Here is a 22,406-nt window from a genome sequence, read left to right on the forward strand (position 1 = left end):
TAACTAAAATAATGATCCGGATCCGATTCAGACAAAAATTGGATATCCAATCCGAACATGTCAATTATTTTACTTCTTAATCGCTTCTTGATCCTTGTCTTAATAGTACTTTTGGACCTTTACCACCAACTTACTTTGATCTTGTTCCCTTATATTTCCTTTATCACCGCCTGAAATCATTTATTCATTTATCTCATTCTTATTTAACCATTAATCTGCAGTCACATATTCCTTGCCTTTTAGTCTATACATCGGTTCAACAATTCATACTTACACTCACTTTTGACATTAGTCTATACATCGATCTGATATATTTATTCATTGCTTCATATTTACACACACTTTTGATTTTATATTTTTGCAGGAAAATGAATAATCTTTCTAATTTACGTGGAGGTGATTTTATAATCGTTTTCTCTCTAGGACCCAGGTAATTTTGTTTTGAACAAAGCACCGCTCAATATTCGACTCGATTATCTAATTTTTTTTTATTGAATATCCTACTTGAATTATCTAAAAGTAAAAATCAGATCAAATGTTCAAATATTGGGATCGAATAATTGGATTATTCGAATAAGATATTCTTACCCACTCCTAACTCCTATAAACATTGTGCTTAAACTAATTACCTCTAGAGATAACAATGATCCTTTTAATCAACGAAATTATTTCATTCGTATAATTTAATCAAAAATTAAATATAAATATAAATAAGTAAATTATTCTAAACTATAAAGATTAATATATTATTTTATTGTAATATTTAATTTTTCACGTATCGTAGAAAGTGACAAACAAGTAATTATAAGTTTGACTATTAAAATTCATTTTGAATATTAATCCAAAATTAGGTTTAAATAAAAATAAAATCCCAATAATGTGACTTAATTATCCAAATCCGTATTTTTTTTCATTTTTTATACAAATTTGCATTAACGATTTTACCGTTTACCCTTATAAATTAAATAACCAACTCTTCCGCTCCCACAACCACCTCCATTTCTCCGTCGCCTTCTTGCAACCATCGTCCTATCGGCCCACAATCCACTTTATGTCTCAGCTTCCAATCTAGTGCTTGGCAACAACGCGAACAATAGTTCACCGTGCCACAACCCGAGCACCTCCTAAACTCATGAGGCCTCGTCTCCGGCCTCCCACACCCTTTATGGGAACAAAGCCTCAGCCCCTCCGCTAACTCGCCCGCCCCTGACTCGGACCATTCTTTTAAGAACACGTTCACAGGGTGGACATCCGGTGCGGGTACGTTGCACTCGAAATCACCTAACAATGAGCAACCCAAACTTTTCTTTAAGCTGTAAAGTTGATAGCTTAAACTACGACGGTGTTGTCCCGGAGGTTTCTGTTGGACCAAGGCGTTTAAAGAAGACGCGAGTTCCCGCGTGTTGGCTTGGACGAGTAGTCGGCGTCCTAATGCAATATTTTGGCGCACGCCGTAACCATCCTGTCGTAACCGGTTTTCGTCCGGGCACGAAATATTTATTCGGCGGGAAAAATAATGTGAATAAATGGTTTTGAAAATAATTTGGGAGTCGCCATCGGCCTTTTGGGTCAGGTAGGTCGAATACCTAAAAATTATTTTTTAAAAGAGTTTTAAGAAAACATCAATTAAAAAAATGAACTGATTTGCGTTTATAACCAAAAATTCGTTCTTTTTAAAAATAAAGAGGGATTCGTGGTCGGTTACGTTTAGGGAAGGATTAGCACCCCTACAACGCCCAAAATTGGTATTTTTTAATTATAAATTGTCTTTATTATTAAAAATTAAAAAAAATTCAAAATATATTTAATTTAAATTTATATTATTTCAAAATTAAAAAATATTTAAAAATATCGGAAAAGAACTTCTAGGTGCCTTAAGACAGCTCTTTTCTTCAATATTAAAAAATAAATAAATGAAAAACATTTTTTATGACAAAAATTTATTTTAATATAGTAAGATATTTATTTATTCAAAAATATCAGAAAATGGCTTCTAGGTATCTTAAGACAGCTCTCTTCTTTGATATTAATAAATAAAAATATATTAAAATTTTAATATTTTAAATAAAACTAAATTATAATTTTTATAATATTTAATTATTTAAAATACCAGAATAGGACATCCAGTTATATTAAGACTGCCCTTTTCATTGATATCGAAAATAAATAAACATTATTATTTAAAAAATATATATATATTATATGACTAAATAATAATAAAATAATAATTAAAGCATAATTAAAATAAAAGTAATAATGAAATAATATTGTAATTAAATAATGATCAAAATAAAAGATATTCAAAAATTATAAAACTAAATATAAAGTATTAAAAATAAAGATAATAATTTGAAATATTATGAAAGATAATGATTAATAGTGTAATTTAGCCTAATTAATTAATACGTGATTAAAATAATAATTAATAAACTATGAGGGACCAAATTTGATATTTTTCTAAATATATATAAATACAGTTAATGGTTAAAATATAAAATAAATTTAAACACTAAATTAAAATGATTAAAAGTCAATTCAGTGACTAAATTGCAAAGTTACAGAACTATAAGGGTTGCGGAAAGGGTTTACCCTTTCTTAAATTACACAGATACCCTCCCCAAAACGACGTCGTTCGGGGGAGGGTTTATAAAACCTAAACGCCTGGCCCGAAGGGCCAAGCTTTCCCATTTCTTTCTTTTCTTTCTTTCTCTGAATGAGAGAACCAGAGTTCTCTCTCTGGTTTCTCTCTAGTTTCCCTCGCCGGAGGGAAACCGGCAGCCATCGGCCACCGTGCTCCGCCGCCGTTTACGGTGGCCGGAATTTACCAAAAACACCCCCAAAGCGTAGATCTAAACGTCCTAAGGTCCGATCTAAGGTTATTTTAACCTAAAACCCTATAATACATCGTAAATCTACGATTTTCACCTTCGGTATTTCGGTTCTCCGGCGACGTTTGGGGTTCTCCGATGACAGAGTAAGTTCCTCTGTTCTCTTCTTCTTCTTCTTTTTTTTTTTACTGGTTTGTCGTTGATTGGGATCGTTGGTAGCTTTCTGTCTTCCTTTTTTTTTTCTTTGCTGGATGTCCTCGTTTCTCTCGTGTTCTCCGTTGCTCTCCCTTTTTTTTTCAGGTTCAGTGGTGGCTTTTATAGCCACCACAGTGTACTCCTCAGACCGGTCCCATAGGTAGCATCTTTGGTGAGTCACCAAGCTATGGTGGTGACTCACCATAGAGCTCTGATTTGGTGAGGCAGCTGGCTTCTGGAAAGCTCGACGAGGCCGGCGTCGTGGAAGCAACAGCGTCGGCAGCAACTGGTTGGACCATATGGAACTGAAACGTCGGCAAGGCAGCTGGAGGCAGTGGTGGCGCCGCGTGGATGTTCTTGAAGCTTGGAGGTGGCGGCCGGGATATAAACCTAGGGTTGTGAAACCCTAGGGCTTCTGGGAGTTGGGCCAGAGTTGTAATCAGGCCCCGATCTTGGGCCTTAGTATATATATATATTTATTTAATAATAATAATATATAATAATAATAATAATAATAATAATAATAATAATAATAATAATAATAATAATAAATTAGTGTTTACAGCTGCCCCTCTTTGCTCATTTTTGTGTTAACAATAATAGAGCAAAGACGAAAAAGACAATAATTTTTTTTTCATTTAGCTTATTTTGAGTAATATGGAAATGTTGAAAACATTCTGCCCAGAAGTCTTATGACTGACCCTGAGGGTTTGAACACATCAAAAAGCTCCCGAAGGCTTTTTGGAAACATCATGCACTGAAGGGCTTACAGATGACCCGAAGGTTTTGAAAACATCAAAAAGTTCCCTAAGGCTTTTTGGAAACATCATGCACTGAAGGACTTACAGATGACCCTGAGGCTTTGAAAACATCAAAAAACTCCCGAAGGCTTTTTGGAAACATCATGCACTGAAGGACTTACAGATGACCCTGAGGCTTTGAAAACATCAAAAAACTCCCGAAGGCTTTTTGGAAACATCATGCACTGAAGGACTTACAGATGACCCTGAGGCTTTGAAAATATCAAAAAACTCCCGAAGGCTTTTTGGAAACATCATGCACTGAAGGACTTACAAATGACCCGAAGGTTTTGAAAACATCAAAAAACTCCCGAAGGCTTTTTGGAAACATCATGCACTGAAGGACTTACAGATGACCCCGAGGCTTTGAAAATATCAAAAAACTCCCGAAGGCTTTTTGGAAACATCATGCACTGAAGGACTTACAGATGACCCAGAGGCTTTGAAAACATCAAAAAACTCCCGAAGGCTTTTTGGAAACATCATGCACTGAAGGACTTACAGATGACCCTGAGGCTTTGAAAATATCAAAAAACTCCCGAAGGCTTTTTGGAAACATCATGCACTGAAGGACTTACAGATGACCCTGAGGCTTTGAAAACATCAAAAAGCTCCCGAAGGCTTTTTGAAAACATCATGCACTGAAGGACTTACAGATGTGAGAAATAGTTTACTAAGTAAGAAATTATGGAAATTGTTTTCTTACTTTTCAACAATTTCATTTTTAGAAAAGATTGAATGAGAAACTATGGAAATCGTTTTCTCATTATTTTTCAAAATAACATGTTGATTGGGTAACATGCCCCAATCTCAAGATAATGCTCATTTTTGTGGATTACGTCCATCTATTCTTCAGATGTTCGCGTGATTCCTGTATTTACGGTTTTGAATACCTTCTTCTTGTAAGGTATTTCTTACCATGAATCTTCTTGTTATTCCGAAGATCTGTAAAACTTCATTTTTGAATGCACTCAGATGTATCAATGTAATGCATTATCTATTGTGCAAATGATGTTCTTATGAATGCATGAATGTTGATGCAATCTTCATTTGACTTCAAAGTGGTGAACTCGATCTTCCTTCAGTTCATCATTTATTGACAGGGTTACCTCTGGATATCAGTATCGCAACTTATGCTATCAAGCTTGCATTCATGCAGAATCATCTGATCAACTTGTATCTTTGCTGTCTTCTTTGCTTCATGAAAGTCTTAGAAGAAATATTTCACTTGTGGAACTCTTGTCGTAGTCAAAATTATGACCCTGATGCCCGATTTTGTCTTGGATAAAACCAACTTTATTTGCTTGGACTTGTGTGTAAATCCCATAAAGCTTTCATCTTTAAAAAGAGAATCTATCATCTCTGAAGAGTGTAGATGTAGATATGCCTGACTCAACATGGATTAATTAGGAGAGTAGAGTCTGTTCTAATTTAACTCTTGAAACATCACAAGGAAGATTTATTCCAATTCCTTTCATGTCTCCACATATAATCAGATCTCGAATAAGGCAACTTGTACTAATATCATGTCGAGATGCTTAACAACAACCTGTAATTCAACCTTAGTTGGTACCACTAGTTTCTTATTTAAAATTTCAGTTCTCCTTCTGTGGAAAGAAATATTCATCTTGTATCAATAAATGGAAACCATATGATTGCAACATTGGTTCAGCACCATAATCAATGGTTTGTAAAACATTTGACAATACATTCATCTTCTCATGTGGTTTCAGCTCAGATATTCGTAAAGCATTTGATAACACATTTATCCCTTTTTTATGGCTTCTGCCAAGATTTCTTAATCATTGAAGCTCTTTGCATGGTGTTCAAAGTTTTTGTATAATGTCATAAGACCACTTGAGAACAAAACTCAGTGGGGATTCAAGTGTAATGTTGGTATGACCAAAAATTTGGTCAAATTCACAAGATATGCTGGTGTCGAATTGAATAGGAGACACTAACTGATCTTGATATCATCTCGGGCAAAGACAAATGTGATACTGATCACATTTTCTTCTATAATGATCTTTGTAGGAAGTAGAAACACATCAACTGTAGGATCAATGTACAAAAAGATATCCGTGGAATTTTTGCAGCTGGGGATGAAATACAAATGATAAAACCAAAATAGATGAAAACTCAGTTCATCTTGGCTAGCAATGATGATCCCAAATAACAACGGGAATAACAGTAATATAAGTGAGAGTCGAGTCTCCCTTTTTAATGTCATCAAGGAAGCAAAAACTGATGTGAAAAACAGCTTCATAATCTCAATAATATGGTTGAAACTATTTGCTAGGAATCTCAAAGAAATATTTTCAATTATCACCGACACACAGAAGGCCAAATTCAATGCTGAGATCTTAAGGAACTGAACCCTGGATCAAGTAGTCTACCTGAGGATCATCTTTATTCATGCAACCGTAATGTAGTTTATCAAAGAACACACTGTCATGTGACATACGGTTAAGAAGATTAGGTATTTGAAAACATACTTGTTGAGTAAACATTTATTCAACATCATGATCATAATGTAATCGCCTGATGAACGAAGCAATTATGTATAGTCAGCTCGACTGTCACTGTTTCACCATTTTCATTTTTCATATCTTTCTGTCTTATTGGAAATATTTGTTCAAGTCAATGATCTTTACACAGGATATTGTGGGCCTTCAGCATGCCCCAACATTGGCTAATACAAGTGTTCAAAATGCATCAACAGTTCTGATTCTGGTTGAAATGGGTTTCCAGCATGCCCCAGCATTTTGCTGATAAATATTCAGAATATTTCAACATTTCTGATTCTGTTTGAAAAGGGTCTTCAGCATGCCCTAATATTTGCTTCTTGTTAATCTGAGTCTTCAAAATACCCCACATGGATCTGTCTGAAATGAGCTTTAAAATGCCCCAATATTTGCTGATACAGATGTTAAAAGTGTGCTCAACATTACTTCTTGTTGAGATGAGCCTCCAAGAATGCCCAAATATTCATATTGCTGTGAGCCTTCAAAATGCCCCAATATTCTATTTCTGGTTGAAATGGGCCCTCAAGATGTCCCTCTAGATTTATCTGATTCACTCTCAATCTCTGTTTGACTGGAATGTCATGATCCCCACGAGGTCCAATTTTGACAATGAATTGTTGTAGTTACTTGTAGCTTTATTCGTGACCCAAATCTATTTATCTTGAATACTCTCATTCTGGTGTCACTAAACAGTTGTGTTATCAAGTAACTAAAATTCTCTTCATGTTATCACAAACTTAAGAAGTATTCAATCATTCTAATAGAAACGTCTGAGATATGTGTCTTCTGAATGAGGTGACCATTTTCTGTATCTGGAGGGATTTAGTCAGACAGTGAAGTAAAAATAGCTTGGTAATCCGTTCCAGGCTGACACAGTGGCTTATCATCTTTCAGTGAAGGCCATATCTGAAATATACTTTTCTGTGGGAGAGAAACCAATTTATGCAAACAATAATCTGATGCAATGGCAAGACTACATATACAATGGTACAAGCTCATCAAAAATCCACACCCATGCAACATGTTGATTCTGATAACAAATCATCTGATTATGAAGCGATCTTTCAGGATGATTTCACATATATTGATAGTTCTTCTGATATAGAGGAAATCATGAATTCTGATTTTGATGAGGAGAGTAAACTGTTATACTTGACAAAAATGGGATTCTCAGAGGCTGAAGCTTCAATAACCATGGAGAGATGTGGTTCAGATTCATCAATTGCAGAATTGACAGATTTTATATGCTGATCAAATGGCTAAGGTTACTGACGCACTTCTTATGGTAGAAGATAGGAAGCCATTATGCAATGATCCCAATTACAAGCAAAGACGAAACTTGGGCTATGATTTGTGGAAAAGGAAGAAGCAGAGGAAGCTTGAAAAGAAGCTTCTTAATGAAGATGATCATGGAGTTCATCTTTCAATTTCAATGATTGGTTATGGGATTCCTACCGAACCAGATCAGATAACTCAAAGAACACTTCCAGAAGATGCTATTGGGTCTCCTTATTTATACTATGAGCAAATTCATCTTTCAAATTTAATGATTGGTTCTGTGGTTTCATACCAAACCAGATCAGATAACTCAAAGAACACTTCCAGAAGATGCTATGAGCACATTCATCTTCCAAATTCAATGATTGATTCTGTGGTTTCATACCAAACCAGATCAGATAACTCAAAGAACACTTCCAAAAGATACTATTGGGTCTTCTTATTTCTACTATGAGCACATGGCACTTGTTCCAGTTAATGTTTGGACTGGAATATCACAGTACTTATTTGATGTAAAGCCAGAATTTGTAGATTCGAAGCATTTTCATGCTGCTACACTAAAAAGGGCTATATTCATAATTCTGCCAATTGAGAACAGATTCTCTCTTATTCTGCTTCCTCCATGTGTTGATGCTTTTTCATTGAAAAAGAAATGATGGCCTTCCTGGGATCCAAGAACAAAGTTGAACTGTTTATAAACATGTACAGGAAGTGCCAAATTGATAGAAAGGATCTGTAAGGCTCTTGAAGCTTATGATAATGAATCATATTCGAATGTCCAACAGTATGTTCTTGATGAGTGCTGAAAATGGAATCTAGTATGGATTAGAAGGAATAAAATGGTTCCACTTGAACCTGATGAGGTGGAAATGCTTCTAGGTTTCCCTAAAAACCATACACGAGGAGGAGGATCTGCTAGAGACATGTTCCCCGGTGGTATCCATGTCCTGTTTTTTTTCTTCTGGGATCAGTGATGCAGAGGCTGTCTTCTACTGTCTTGGCATATTTTTGAAAACAGATGTGTAAGAACTGAATGATGATCGGTTGGAGCAATTGATGAGTAGATTTGTCGAATTCGACCTTGTTGTCAGTGGCATCCAGCGTAACAACCTTACTTATATAAAAGGCCTATAAGGGTAGATTCTGTTCCAATGTCTTGTTCTGTGCCCTAAGTCCTCAAATTCAAATTCAGCAATCTTCTGAAGGACATAATGGATATCATCTTGACAAAGAAAATGATCGTCATAGAAAAAGTAGCAATGATGTATCAAGACTTGAGCCAACACCAGAGTGCAGGTAGTGACTTGTTCATGGCTTTATGATGTAATCTTCTAGAGAACATGAATTGATGGTTGGGGAAAATAATCTGTCTGGTGATGCTTATTGCCCTCAGCATGAGATAAACGATAATCTTTCTTGATGAACTGCTAATAATGACATAGGGGAGTGTCACAAGTTCAATTCTCCAGTCTTTCTGACTTCTCAGACCACTTGCTTTCAAAAATGTGAAGTGCTTTCATTTCTGGCCTCGTTCATTCTTTTTCTACAACAGAGGTAGAATAAGCAACAATTGCTTCAAGGACCTTCCTCATTTGAGACTGTCCTGTTTGAAAATGTTTTTTTCCTCCTTTGTTATTGAAGATGAAAGACTTTACAAAGTATTGCCATTCTTAGGTTCACAATAGAATCAGATCATAAACAATGAGTTTAATAAATATCAAATAAATCAACTACACTTTTAAATCATTCAAAAATCATAGTCCTATGACAAGTGTCAAAATTATTGACTGATTTGAGGTGTGGGTGGATTTTGGTAAAGTAGGTTCTTTCAAGTTGGTTCAGTATGTTGTTTTGGCTTACACTAACTTGAAGAAATGGTTGTTATGCCCATCTTGTAGAGATGCTTCTTGTTTCCCTACTCTCAGGAACGTCTTTGGGATCTGCGGTGCTTTATTAAGAGCTTAAGATCGTCTCTTATGTCATTGTTGCACCATTCATTATTCGAGCCGCCTTTTTTAGGTTTTCAACTCGAATCCTCCTTTGGTTTCAAGATGTTATTTAAAAATTTATATCTTGAACCCCCCCTTTATCATTTTTCATATCATGCATTAAAGATTTTAAAAAACAATTTTTGCAAATAAAAATCAATCTTGGAAGGCGGAATGAATTCTAAAGATATCATTTTTTACTTAGAAATCTATGTATGATTAGAATGGACTTTTCAGGTACGTAACGTAGGCCATGGCTTATGGTTACGAAAGAAAGGGATAAAAAGGCCCAAATAAGTGTTTAAGGGTAATCAAACCAAGGATCAATTCATTCTGATGCCATCAATCTTGCTTTGCTTAACTTGGATCTGCTTTTTTGGGGATTTTTCCATCATTTGGATCCCTCTAGACTGCCAAATTTTGGATTCATTTCCAATTTCTCATATCTTCAGCATTTCTTGCTCTTCTTGTTCGTACTTGATCAACCTTATAACTTGAGGCTCAATAAGTCACCCATCTTGATTCAATTTTCCTTTTTCTTTTTCTCTTTTTTTTTCTTCTTTCTTTGTTGGATAAGTATAATACTTTAATTGCTTTGAGCACCTCCTTTTCCTTTTGCATTTTGGAGGTTTTCCATTATTCTTGATTGGATTGATCTTCAAGCACTCTTGCCCCCCAATGTAGAGGGTGATCCTTGGTTAGGGTTGAATTAGAAGAAACATTATTCAGGCTCAAATGGGGACAACCAAGGATATATATATATATATTAAAGGATAAATGAAACAATGCCGTTCATCATCTCATACACAGAAACCTTTGTAAAAAGAGGTATCCACAGGGGGATGAATATTCAAGATTAACTTTATTTACATAAAAAAAATGTAATTAATGCATGATATATTTATTTCAATCAATCACTTTCCCCTTCTTCTTTGAGTATGCCCTAATCACTCGAAATTATCATCAATGAGTTGGTCCCTGATGCCTCATCTCGTCTCTTCTTGCAGTAAAATTCACGAATAGTTGAAAGTTCGATTCTTTTGACGTCTTTTGGTTTATGATGGTTTTGTGTTCGAAAAGACAAATGTGTGACTTTTGAAGTCATGTATATGGTGGAAGGTAGTATCATCAATCAATCGACTCTACCCGAGAAAGTAAACATCTAGAGTTTGTGTCTAAAAAACAGGTGGAGACATTACTTCGGAAACTTTGTAGTGTCAAGATTTAGTTTGAATAATTGGCATTGGATGGGATATTGAAGATATAATTTTACCACTTGCCAATAAATCTATAACTCTTGAAAAATTAAAAGAATATTTAATCTACTTGATACTCAATAATTTCAAGATTAAAATTTGATTCCTTACTCATAACCTTAATAAGCAACACACATTTATTTATTGCACAAAAAGTGGAGAAAGGAACAAAAAACAAGTTCAAATAAGATGCTGACAATAGAAAGGTACTACAGTGGTAGATAACACTTCCACTTGTTTATTTTATTATGCCTCATTACTCCTATAATGGTATGTAATAGGATCAGGGTTCTTTTCTTCATTTGCCCCCCATTTCTTGATCATTTTTTGTGTCAAGATTCTTTTGTCAACAAGCATCTCTATTTCTTTTAACAGTTGCCTACAATTGCCCGTGGAATGCCCAAATACTCTTAAGTGAAAATCACAAACACTATTTTGATCATAGCTATGAGCAGAAGGGTTTGGTGACATTTTCATTGGTCTTGGTGTGATGTACTGACCTTTAACCAAATGAGGGTATAAGTCTGAAATAGAAGTTTGGAACACTTCTAAAGTTTTTCTTGATCGCATGACTTTCTTTGGTCGATCCGAACAGTTACTTGCTCTTTTTCTTTTGCAGTTGCGGGGATTCTGGATGCGACATACATTCACATCATCAGCTTTCGCTTTTTGATCCGTTAGGCTCTTGGATGTGACTTTTGAGTTTTCTTCATTGATTACATTCTCAATTAAATCTCCACTTGTCGCTAGATTCTCGAATTCAGTTGTCGGATTTGCCTGCATCAATTCGAAGAAAGGCAATGGAAGGGAATCACGAAACATACGTGATATCTCTTCTTCTAACATGGGAGGTTGAACTTGAGCTGCCACTCTTCTCCATCTTAAGGCATATTCTTGAAATCTTTCATTGGTTTTCCTTTTTACTCTTCGAAGATCCATACGTGTTGGAGCTAAGCCTTTAACATACCGATATTGTCCCAAAAATGCATCAGCTAAATCTACCCATTTCTTGATCTGTTTTTGGGTCAACTGATTGTACCCGACTACTGCTGGGTTAACAAGACTATCATGGAAAGAGTGAATTAACAAGTCATCAGAATTTAAATATCCTCCCATTTTTCTGCAAAACATTCTCAAATGGATTAAGGGACAACTGGTGCCATCATATTTCTCAAAATCAGGCATTTTGAATTCATGAGGAATAATCAAATCTGGAACCAAGCTGAGCTTTCTTGCTTCTAATTCTTTGTGGGAAGTATCAACACATTTCATATTTTTGATTGCTTCATCCATCTTCTTGAATATTTCCTCATATTGCGAATAATGAACAAGGCTATTCTTTGGGTTTGAGTGGGATGCCCCAGGGTATGTTGTCTTTCTCGACTCTTCAATCTGATAGCACGATTTCTCTTTAGCAGTTATCTCTTCTTTATCAGATACCACACACTGAATAATTTGATTTGATCCATCTGGTATTGAATCTGACGCTTCTTTCCTTGTATCCCGAGGTAACCCTGTCAATTGTTCTGGCCACTTATCTTGTAGTCCTTCATAAGATTGCTCCATTGTTTTCATAATGATGGTACAGTAAAATAAATGAATGATCTTGGTTTTTACTGTTACAAAACCTTTCATTAATTATTAACATGTTTTTATAATTAAAGTACATGACAGTACTTAAATAAAAATGTGAAAAATGCATAAATGGAAAAATAAGAATGCAAAAAGATATAAAAAGTAAAAATACAAAATGAAAATGCATAGATACAAAATGTAAATGCATGTATGAAAAGGTGTTACTTAAGAGTGATCATCTTAGAAAAGATTTCATTGAACACAAAAGCTTCAGTACATCAAACAAAACTTTTACATGTAGGGGACAACTTTCTGTCCTAACAAAACTTTACATATAGGGAATAACTTTCCCATTTTCTTCTCTAAAACCAAGTTAATTTATCATCTTATGGGCCATATTGCTTGTCTGGACTGTAGCTTCTTCCATGACATTCTGGTGTTCTTTCATCTCCTATGTCAATTCTTGGAGTTGATCATTTTCCTTTGTGATAGAACATTTGTGTTCAAAAAGTTTTTGGACAAGATCTTCATGTATGTTGCAACTCTTTTTCAGTTTGGTGACCCCTGATATCCACTCTTCTGGGGTATTTCCTATACCAGTATTTTGAAAGGCTTGACTGACCTTCTGGAAGTCTTCATGTATGGTTTCCATTTTGGTGCTCAATTTATCGTTTTCAATCTTCAAATGACGTATTTGAGCTTCAAATCTCAGCAAATCTTCTTCTCTCTGGGCGCCCCTACTGATATTCTTACCTTTGAAGACTTTTGGTATTAATCTATCAGGAACCTTGGTTACCAAATTAGGTCGATCATTTACTATAAATTGTAAGGTTCCATGATCCAAAAGACTTTGGACTCGACGTTTGAAGGCAAGACAATTCTCGATGGTATGTCCTTGAGCTCCGGCATGATATTCACAATGAACGTTGATGTTATACCAATTTGGATACGGAGGTTGGAACGGTTTTATATAATATGGATCCACTTCTCGTGCTTCAAGTAGCTTCTCATATAAATCTTTATATGATATGGGGATAGTATCAAGATGAGAGCCACCTTTTGTCTTGAATTGAACCTGAGTTTTAGATATCGAGAGCATACTAAACTTCGATGATTTCAAATTACATGATTTCTTCTCTTCTCTGGGAGCTTGTACAGTCGTCACCATTTCTTTGGTATCTCCAGACGATTGGTAAATTCGAATGATGACTGTCTGTAATTTCTCCAATTGGTTAAGATCCGAAGTCCCTTGCATATATGAAATTGCAGGATTATCTTCATTAAGCTTTCTCTCTTTCTGTGCAGGAATCTCTTCTCTTTTGGCCAAAACAGATATTCTATTCATCATTTTGGACATCTGCTCTCCTATTTCTCGTATCTCCTTTTGCTCTTCAATGGGCATATAATCTTTGGGTGCATAGTTCTTTTCTATCTTCAGAGTTCCTTCAGGATGTCTTTTCTTGGCCGCATCATATTTTGTTTGATCATAGAACTTTTTGTCCATTTATGATTTCTTTCTAATTTGATGAACAGTCTTTTCAGTTAACACCTTTTGGTCATGATCATGTAATGCAAACAAAAGAAAATAATTTAAACAAATTAGAGCAAAAATAACATACATGGGAAAATAAGAAAAAAATAAAATGGTTAATACCAACTAATTGAAAGAAAAAATTTGTTTATCATGGTATATAATAAATCCTAACCTCATGCTTTCTAGTTCCATGCTTTGTTTGGAAAAATTAACCTAACCGCATGATTTCTAGTTCGCATGCATTTATTCAGGGAGAAAAAATAATAATAAATTAAAAACTAGAGCTTATTTCTCCTTTGTGTACACCTATGAACAAAGGTTCAGTACTGTCTTAGATTAGGTGAATTTCTAGGGTTTATTATATGCAAAGTTTCAGTTCTAGGAGTAAAGGTACTTGAATTGTCCTTGTTGATGTCCCCTTGGGCTGTCAACCCTCAATCCTAGTCCATTACAGACTTAAACGGATCGAGTTCAATTAGAGGGGATACATTTCTCTATACCTGACACGGAGAATAAATTCTCACGAAGACATAGAGCATATGAACCCCGAAAGTTACTTGCTAGGTCTGACACGGAGAATAAATTCTCACGAAGACGTCGCTTTCACTCCCACTTAAAAGGGACAAACTCAATTATAGAGCTTTATTTTATGCAATGCAAGTGTTGTGTGTGAGGAGAAATGTTCATACCTCTGACAGAAAAATAAATAATAAAATACTTGCAATATAAATAATATATATAAATACTATAAAAATAATATGTATATATATATAAAAAAGAATTATAAATTAAATATATGAATTTTTATAATTAATAGAGACAATTTATAATTGATTTTTAAAAGTTTGACCGTTCCCCAGCGGAGTCGCCAAGCTGTCGTAACCGGTTTTCGTCCGGGCACGAAATATTTACTCGGCGGGAAAAATAATGTGAATAAATGGTTTTGAAAATAATTTGGGAGTCGCCATCGGCCTTTTGGGTCAGGTAGGTCGAATACCTAAAAATTATTTTTTAAAAGAGTTTTAAGAAAACACCAATTAAAAAAATGAACTGATTTGCGTTTATAACCAAAAATTCGTTCTTTTTAATAATAAAGAGGGATTCGTGGTCGGTTACGTTTAGGGAATGATTAACACCCCTACAACGCCCAAAATTGGTACTTTTTAATTATAAATTGTCTTTATTATTAAAAATTAAAAAAATTCAAAATATATTTAATTTAAATTTATATTATTTCAAAATTAAAAAATATTTAAAAATATCGGAAAAGAACTTCTAGGTGCCTTAAGACAGCTCTTTTCTTCAATATTAAAAAATAAATAAATGACAAACATTTTTTATGACAAAAATTTATTTTAATATAGTAAGATATTTATTTATTCAAAAATATCAGAAAATGACTTCTAGGTATCTTAAGACAGCTCTCTTCTTTGATATTAATAAATAAAAATATTAAAATTTTAATATTTTAAATAAAACTAAATTATAATTTTTATAATATTAATTATTTAAAATACCAGAATAGGACATCCAGTTATATTAAGACTGCCCTTTTCTTTGATATCGAAAATAAATAAACATTATTATTTAAAATATATATATATATATATATGACTAAAATAATAATAAAATAATAATTAAAGCAATAATTAAAATATAAAAGTAATAATAAAATAATATTGTAATTAAATAATGATCAAAATAAAAGATATTCAAAAATTATAAAACTAAATATAAAGTATTAAAAATAAAGATAATAATTTGAAATATTATGAAAGATAATGATTAATAGTGTAATTTAGCCTAATTAATTAATACGTGATTAAAATAATAATTAATAAACTATGAGGGACCAAATTTGATATTTTCCTAAATATATATAAATACAGTTAATGGTTAAAATATAATAAAATAAAATTTAAACACTAAATTAAAATGATTAAAAGTCAATTTCAGTGACTAAATTGCAAAGTTATAGAACTATAAGGGTTGCGGAAAGGGTTTACCCTTTCTTAAATTACACAGATACCCTCCCCAAAACGACGTCGTTCGGGGGAGGGTTTATAAAACCTAAACGCCTGGCCCGAAGGGCCAAGCTTTCCCATTTCTTTCTTTTCTTTCTTTCTCTGAATGAGAGAACCAGAGTTCTCTCTCTGGTTTCTCTCTAGTTTCCCTCGCCGGAGGGAAACCGGCAGCCATCGGCCACCGTGCTCCGTCGCCGTTTACGGTGGCTGGAATTTACCAAAAACACCCCCAAAGCGTAGATCTAAACGTCCTAAGGTCCGATCTAAGGTTATTTTAACCTAAAACCCTATAATACATCCTAAATCTACGATTTTCACCTTCGGTATTTCGGTTCTCCGGCGACGTTTGGGGTTCTCCGATGACAGAGTAAGTTCCTATGTTCTCTTCTTCTTCTTCTCTTTTTTTTTACTGGTTTGTCGTTGATTGGGATCGTTGGTAGCTTTCTGTCTTCCTTTTTTTTTTCTTTGCTGGATGTCCTCGTTTCTCTCGTGTTCTCCGTTGCTCTCCCTTTTTTTTTCAGGTTCAGTGGTGGCTTTTATAGCCACCACAGTGTACTCCTTAGACCGGTCCCATAGGTAGCATCTTTGGTGAGTCACCAAGCTATGGTGGTGACTCACCATAGAGCTCTGATTTGGTGAGGCAGCTGGCTTCTGGAAAGCTCGACGAGGCCGGCGTCGTGGAAGCAACAGCGTCGGCAGCAACTGGTTGGACCATCTGGAACTGAAACGTCGGCAAGGCAGCTGGAGGCAGTGGTGGCGCCGCGTGGATGTTCTTGAAGCTTGGAGGTGGCGGCCGGGATATAAACCTAGGGTTGTGAAACCCTAGGGCTTCTGGGAGTTGGGCCAGAGTTGTAATCAGGCCCCGATCTTGGGCCTTAGTATATATATATATATATTTATTTAATAATAATAATATATAATAATAATAATAATAATAATAATAATAATAATAATAATAAAATTAGTGTTTACACATCCTGTAAGCAGTGACCGAGTTCACGCAATGCGCCCACGTGGCCGAGGAAAGCGGCTCGTTCGCATAAAGCTACTCCGGCGCGGAGTTCCTTATTGATTTTCGAGCTACCGCTTCCGTTGAATTGTATGACTGCGAGCGAGCATATAGATGGCGTGTGGGATTTGATTGCTGGTTTCGCCATTAATGACTCTCCGCTTCTTCGGTTTTTCAAGCAGTAAAATCGGATCTGTAACAGCGACAGGTTACGCGAATTCCTAATAAAATTTATTTTTTTAAAATAAATAATTTGCATGAATACTGACCATGCCGAGAATATAACAAGCTTCATCGTTGCCGGCGTTAACGTTCTGTTTGAGAAAACGGTGAACTGAATCGCACCATTTCCGAGCTTTGACGGCAAAATCTTTAAGGCCAACTTTTGATAAAATCAAAGGATGAACTGCTAAAAGGTTTATTCTCTTGCATCTATCGGAAATAAAATTCAAAATCTCCATTAATGACACCTTCAATACTAAAAAAATTCGAAACAAAAATCAACCTTACGTTAAAAGAATGCTGAAGAAATCAGGAGGAGACGAAGCCGAAGAAGCGAGCTTTGAAATTATGGAAATTACAAGATCGTCTGGTAATCCATCGAACGGATCCGGTTTCTGGGTGAATTTACGAGAAATTCGTTGCTTTTTCCTCTGCAACATAACTTTTTTTCTCCCTCTCGGATAAGGACATAAAAGAACAGGGAAGAAACAGCAGTCCAACTTCAAATTAATCTTCTCAGCTTCCTTGTACTTTTATATCAAATCCGAGTTTTCTTTTTGGCTAACTGTTCTTCGAGATGAAAACAAAATTCCAAACGAATATATTCAGTGAGTCGAATATGACAGAATATAGAGATTTATTGTATGCAGCTTGCTTTAATTTGGACCCACGAAATTTCATACTCACTTTTTAATTTTAAACTATAATAACTTTTAAATATAATAAATAACGTATCGTACAATTTTACTATATTTACTTCTTTAAAAATCTTTTTAACTTTCACTTTCTAAGTTTAAAATTTTCTTGTGAGTTTTAAGTAATTAATTAAATATCATAATTGTGAATCAGAATTGCCAATTATGATCCAAATTCCATTAATTTAATTAACCTAGTGAGATAAATTTTACCGTATGAAAATTGGGAAGGTCGAAGCTGGTCAAAGTATCCCAAAGCTAAAAGCATAATCAATGACGCGTTTAGTTGAGCAAAATGACAGAAATTTCACCAAGGAAAAGGTGAAAAAGTGTGAAATCAATATTTTGGTTCATTTCTGATTTTATAAAAAAATATTTAAATTTAGTTAATATATATATATATATTAATTGAAGTTAAAAATATATTAATTTAAATAAATTAAGAATATTGTAAATAATACAATAAATTATTAAATTGAATAAACTTTAGTTTAATGATATATTCGAAGAAACGACGTCATCTAATTCGAAGAATATTATAATTAATAAAATAATATTTAAACTTTTTATTTTATACTAATTGATTTTGAAAGAATATATTCTATTAAATTAATCAATATAATTATCAAGTACTAGGTGTCGTAATTGGCAACTGACAAGAGACTAATTCATTGGCAAAACTAATGACAACAAGTATAGGTTTAAAGTAAAAATAAGTATTTAATATATGCTTTTTTTATTTTAGTTACTTAAATTATTTTTTGGTCTTAGGTACTTAAATTATTATATTTAAATATTTTAATAACTTTTTCAGTTAGAAAATTATTTTTCGATCAATAAAATGTTGACATATTATACAAAAATAGTTCCAGTGTAAGAGTTTCATTACTGGCAGCTGGCCTAAGACAATAGGCGTACCGATAACTTAGCATTATTCTCCAATCTAACACTTCTGTCTCTTTGCACTTTCATCCTTTTTCCAACAGGTTTTCCTCCTCAACTTGTGTCATCACCACATTCGTCCCCCTTCGAAGAATCAACTTGAGTGGTCCTAGCTTTCAAAGCTCGACCTTTGAATAGGATGTTGAGTTTGAAGAAATCGTGACTGATGACAAAAAGTGCCTTGAGACCTCATTCTCATCATCTTCGCTTAACCAGGGACTTATGCCGAAACCTTGTCGCATATAAGGCACTCACAGCGAGACGTCCTATTGGAAAACCAAGTCCTTTTTTCTCCTGAAGAACACATAGAGGGAAAAATCCTTCTCCATGACCCAACTTACCGCAGAGAAAGCAAAATAAACAAAGTTTTTCATATTGAAAATTAGTGTAAGTAGATTTTCCTTTAGGCAATGTGATCCGCTTCTTTTTTTAATGGCTTTCGGACGTCCAACCCCACTCTGATTCAAAGTCTACCTCTATACATCAAAGACTTGGTTGAATCATCATAATCAACAAAGATCCCCAAAAAGTTCCCCAACTGCATCGTAACCTGTCTATAGATAAAACCCATAGGTAGACCGATGGCTAGGGTCCAAAAATCAATGCAATTAAGATCCACCACCATAAGATCTTCCCCTCCTTTTAAATCTGTTTTGAAAACGGGATCAGACCGGTCGGTTCAACCGGAAATTATTGTTTAGTCCGGTTTAAATTAAACCGGTTAAACCGTTATTAGTGAACCGGCCAGAACTTCTGAACCGTTCGAACTGGACCGGCTGAAAATCGGAAAAAATCGAGAAAAACCGGGATTTTTGTTTTTTTTTTAAAAAAAAAAATTAAATCAAACAACGTCGTTTGTTAAACAAGCCAAGTCGAACTCGAGTATTGCTGAGCTCGACATGAACTTGAAAACTTTAAAAGTAAGCTCAACTAAACTCAAACTCACAAGCTAAAAATTATCAAGTTCAACTCAAACTCGAAATATAATATTGTAACTTGAACTCAAAAAAAAATTAGAAGCTCGATTGAAGCCTAAAATTCGAGCTTGATTGAAGTGAAAGAATAGTTCACTCAATGCTCACCAAAAGGCTCCATGATTTTGAATGTCAAATTACCTCTATTATTTATAGAAGTTAGTTGTGATGCGCTTCTATGTTTCTTAGTAATGTGAGATTGTTTTGTTCTCATATTTTTACTCTTTAGACTTTTAGGATGCTCTTCTATGTTTCTTAGCCATGTGAGATTGTTTTAAAAAAAATTAAACCAAACAATATCATTTTGTTATGATTTTTTTAACCCCAAATTTATTTTTTAATTATAGTTATATAATTATATTTATTATTTAATATGTTTTACCTTAAATATTATGTTGTAGTTAATTTGAATCATTTTGTTTCGCTTGATTTTATGGTTTTTAACTTATATATGTTATGACTTGCTTTGAATATGAATTGTGATATAAAAAATTATTTTTATTAAATATTTTTGGTATTTTTATTTAATTTTTTAAATAATTATGACGTCGTCCGGTTATTTCGATCGGTCGGACCGGTTCGACCGGTTGAACCAGTGAACCGATAACATGATCAGTTCGCTAACCGGTCCGGTTCGCTAACCGGTCCCGTTCTGAAATCCATGTTTTAAACGGTGAATGATCAATAAGTGGACGCTAAAATACCAGAGGTCTTCTACTTCTATTCAATTAGAATCTACTACATGAAAAAGTCGAAACAATCTTCCCTCGCCTAATTCAGTGATTGAGATGTCTCCGATTAGATGCCAAACATTGACTAGGATTATTTGCATGGCTTGGAAGATTAACTATAACCCCCTTATACCGATACGGGTAACCCGATCCGATCTAGGAAGTCACATTAGGGCCACCGGAGCGACCCGCCGTAAAAATATCAGAAAATTTAAAACTTTTATTAAAATATGTAAACTCATAAAATGATTTTCAGTATTCAGAAATAAAACAGATTTTCAGACTCGAATATAAAACAAAATACAATTACATGCCCCCTAAATCACATGTATCATACTCTGCAAGCAACGCCGGAAGAACTCACTTACTTATGTCGATAGATGCACTGACGTGATTCTTTTAACCTGCAATGGTGAGTAATAGAGTGAGCTTTGAGAAGCTTAGTAATACAGAACTACCAGATGATGCTACAGGAGATGCAGATAAATATAAAGCCATATAATTTTGTAATTGAATCAGACGTATACCAATTTTTGGGATAATCTGAGGTTTCACTGGTAGTCCATCAAGTAGAAGCCATGAAGATCTTAGGTCATAGGAAGCATTCATAATATGACATTTTCAGGAGATCGAATAGGATGTCTAATGTGTTCCAACAGTACGATAAAAATCATAATAGGTATACTAATCAAGTAATAGTTCAGTAAAATCTCATAAATCATAATGTAGTTTAGCTTTTTAAACTCGTAGTTTAAACTCATTGTATAAAGAGTCAACCTAAGGGAACATCTTAGGGCTTGAAAGCCTACCCAAGAAAGATTTCAGGGCCACGGGGCCTACCTGAGAACACATCTCAGGGCCATAGGGCCTACCCGAGAATGATCTCAGGGCCGTAGAGCCTACCTAAGAGTCACATTAGGTCCATAAAATTTTACAGCTTAATCATAGTTGTACTTTATGAATCAGTATCTCCAAGATATAATTTATACAGTGATACAATTTGATAAATCCTTAATCATTGTAATCATATACCAGTGAAAACCAATAATCAGATAGCAGACATAATCCATAAGCCATCACCATTAAGTCGGTGCATCCATAAAACAGTAACCATATATTTCAGTGTACCACATGTTAAAACAATAAAACAATTTAGTAATATATAGGGAACACACTAGAGAATCCAAGTATTTTTCAGAGGCATTTTGTAGTTATCAGTATGGATAACATGAAACTTGTGCAATTTGATCAGATTCTAGGAACAAGGTCCTATTTAAGAGAATCAATTACTAACCGATCTAATCAGACATTTAAGGTTGATACTTTAGAATCCCACTATGTTTTCATGTGCATCAGGAAAGTGTTCAGGAATGACCGGAGTGATTTGAGCTAATAAAGGAGAAACGGAGATTCAGGACATTTACAATCCATGTTGATCGATTGGTTTATCGAACAATTCAAACTGAACAACTCTCAGAACAAATGCATGTCGACCCGTCAATTTGTTGCCTTTCCAGAGTATTCACTCTTTAATACTAACAATTCTTGTCCATAAATCATCTTCGTAATCATCGCTGAATAGATCTTCCAACGGTCTTTATTTTATTTCCATGTTTCAACGATATCAGGAAATATAGATGTACTTGATTCATGGTTCATGACCCATAAGGACAATTCATTATGTAAGTTCAACAGCGTTTCCAGACTCATCCAAATCACTTATTTAATCATCAGTCATTAAGGTTACATAGTTTATTTAGCAAAGTCTATCCCGGTTACTTCAGAGTTTTCCAGAGTAATTCAGACGTTTCTGAATTTTATATACATATT

General features: G+C 34.3%; 1 protein-coding gene across 1 annotated transcript; it reads right to left on the reverse strand.

Annotated features, from left to right (window-relative positions):
* Positions 1–16,956: 16,956 nt before the first annotated feature.
* On the reverse strand, positions 16,957–20,820 carry LOC120174233 (F-box protein At5g50450-like). The gene is made up of 6 exons (XM_039181153.1): positions 20,815–20,820; positions 19,154–19,165; positions 17,992–17,997; positions 17,523–17,684; positions 17,282–17,444; positions 16,957–17,205 (listed from the first exon to the last, which is right to left on the reverse strand). The coding sequence occupies exons 4-6, from the start codon at positions 17,672–17,674 to the stop codon at positions 16,972–16,974; spliced, it is 549 nt and encodes a 182-aa protein (XP_039037084.1). The 5' UTR covers positions 17,675–17,684; positions 17,992–17,997; positions 19,154–19,165; positions 20,815–20,820; the 3' UTR covers positions 16,957–16,971.
* Between the last annotated feature and the right edge of the window lie 1,586 nt (positions 20,821–22,406).

This window comes from Hibiscus syriacus, unplaced genomic scaffold, assembly GCF_006381635.1.
Source record: "Hibiscus syriacus cultivar Baekdansim isolate YM2019G1 unplaced genomic scaffold, ASM638163v2 tig00112044_pilon, whole genome shotgun sequence".
In the NCBI taxonomy this organism is placed as follows: Eukaryota; Viridiplantae; Streptophyta; class Magnoliopsida; order Malvales; family Malvaceae; genus Hibiscus; species Hibiscus syriacus.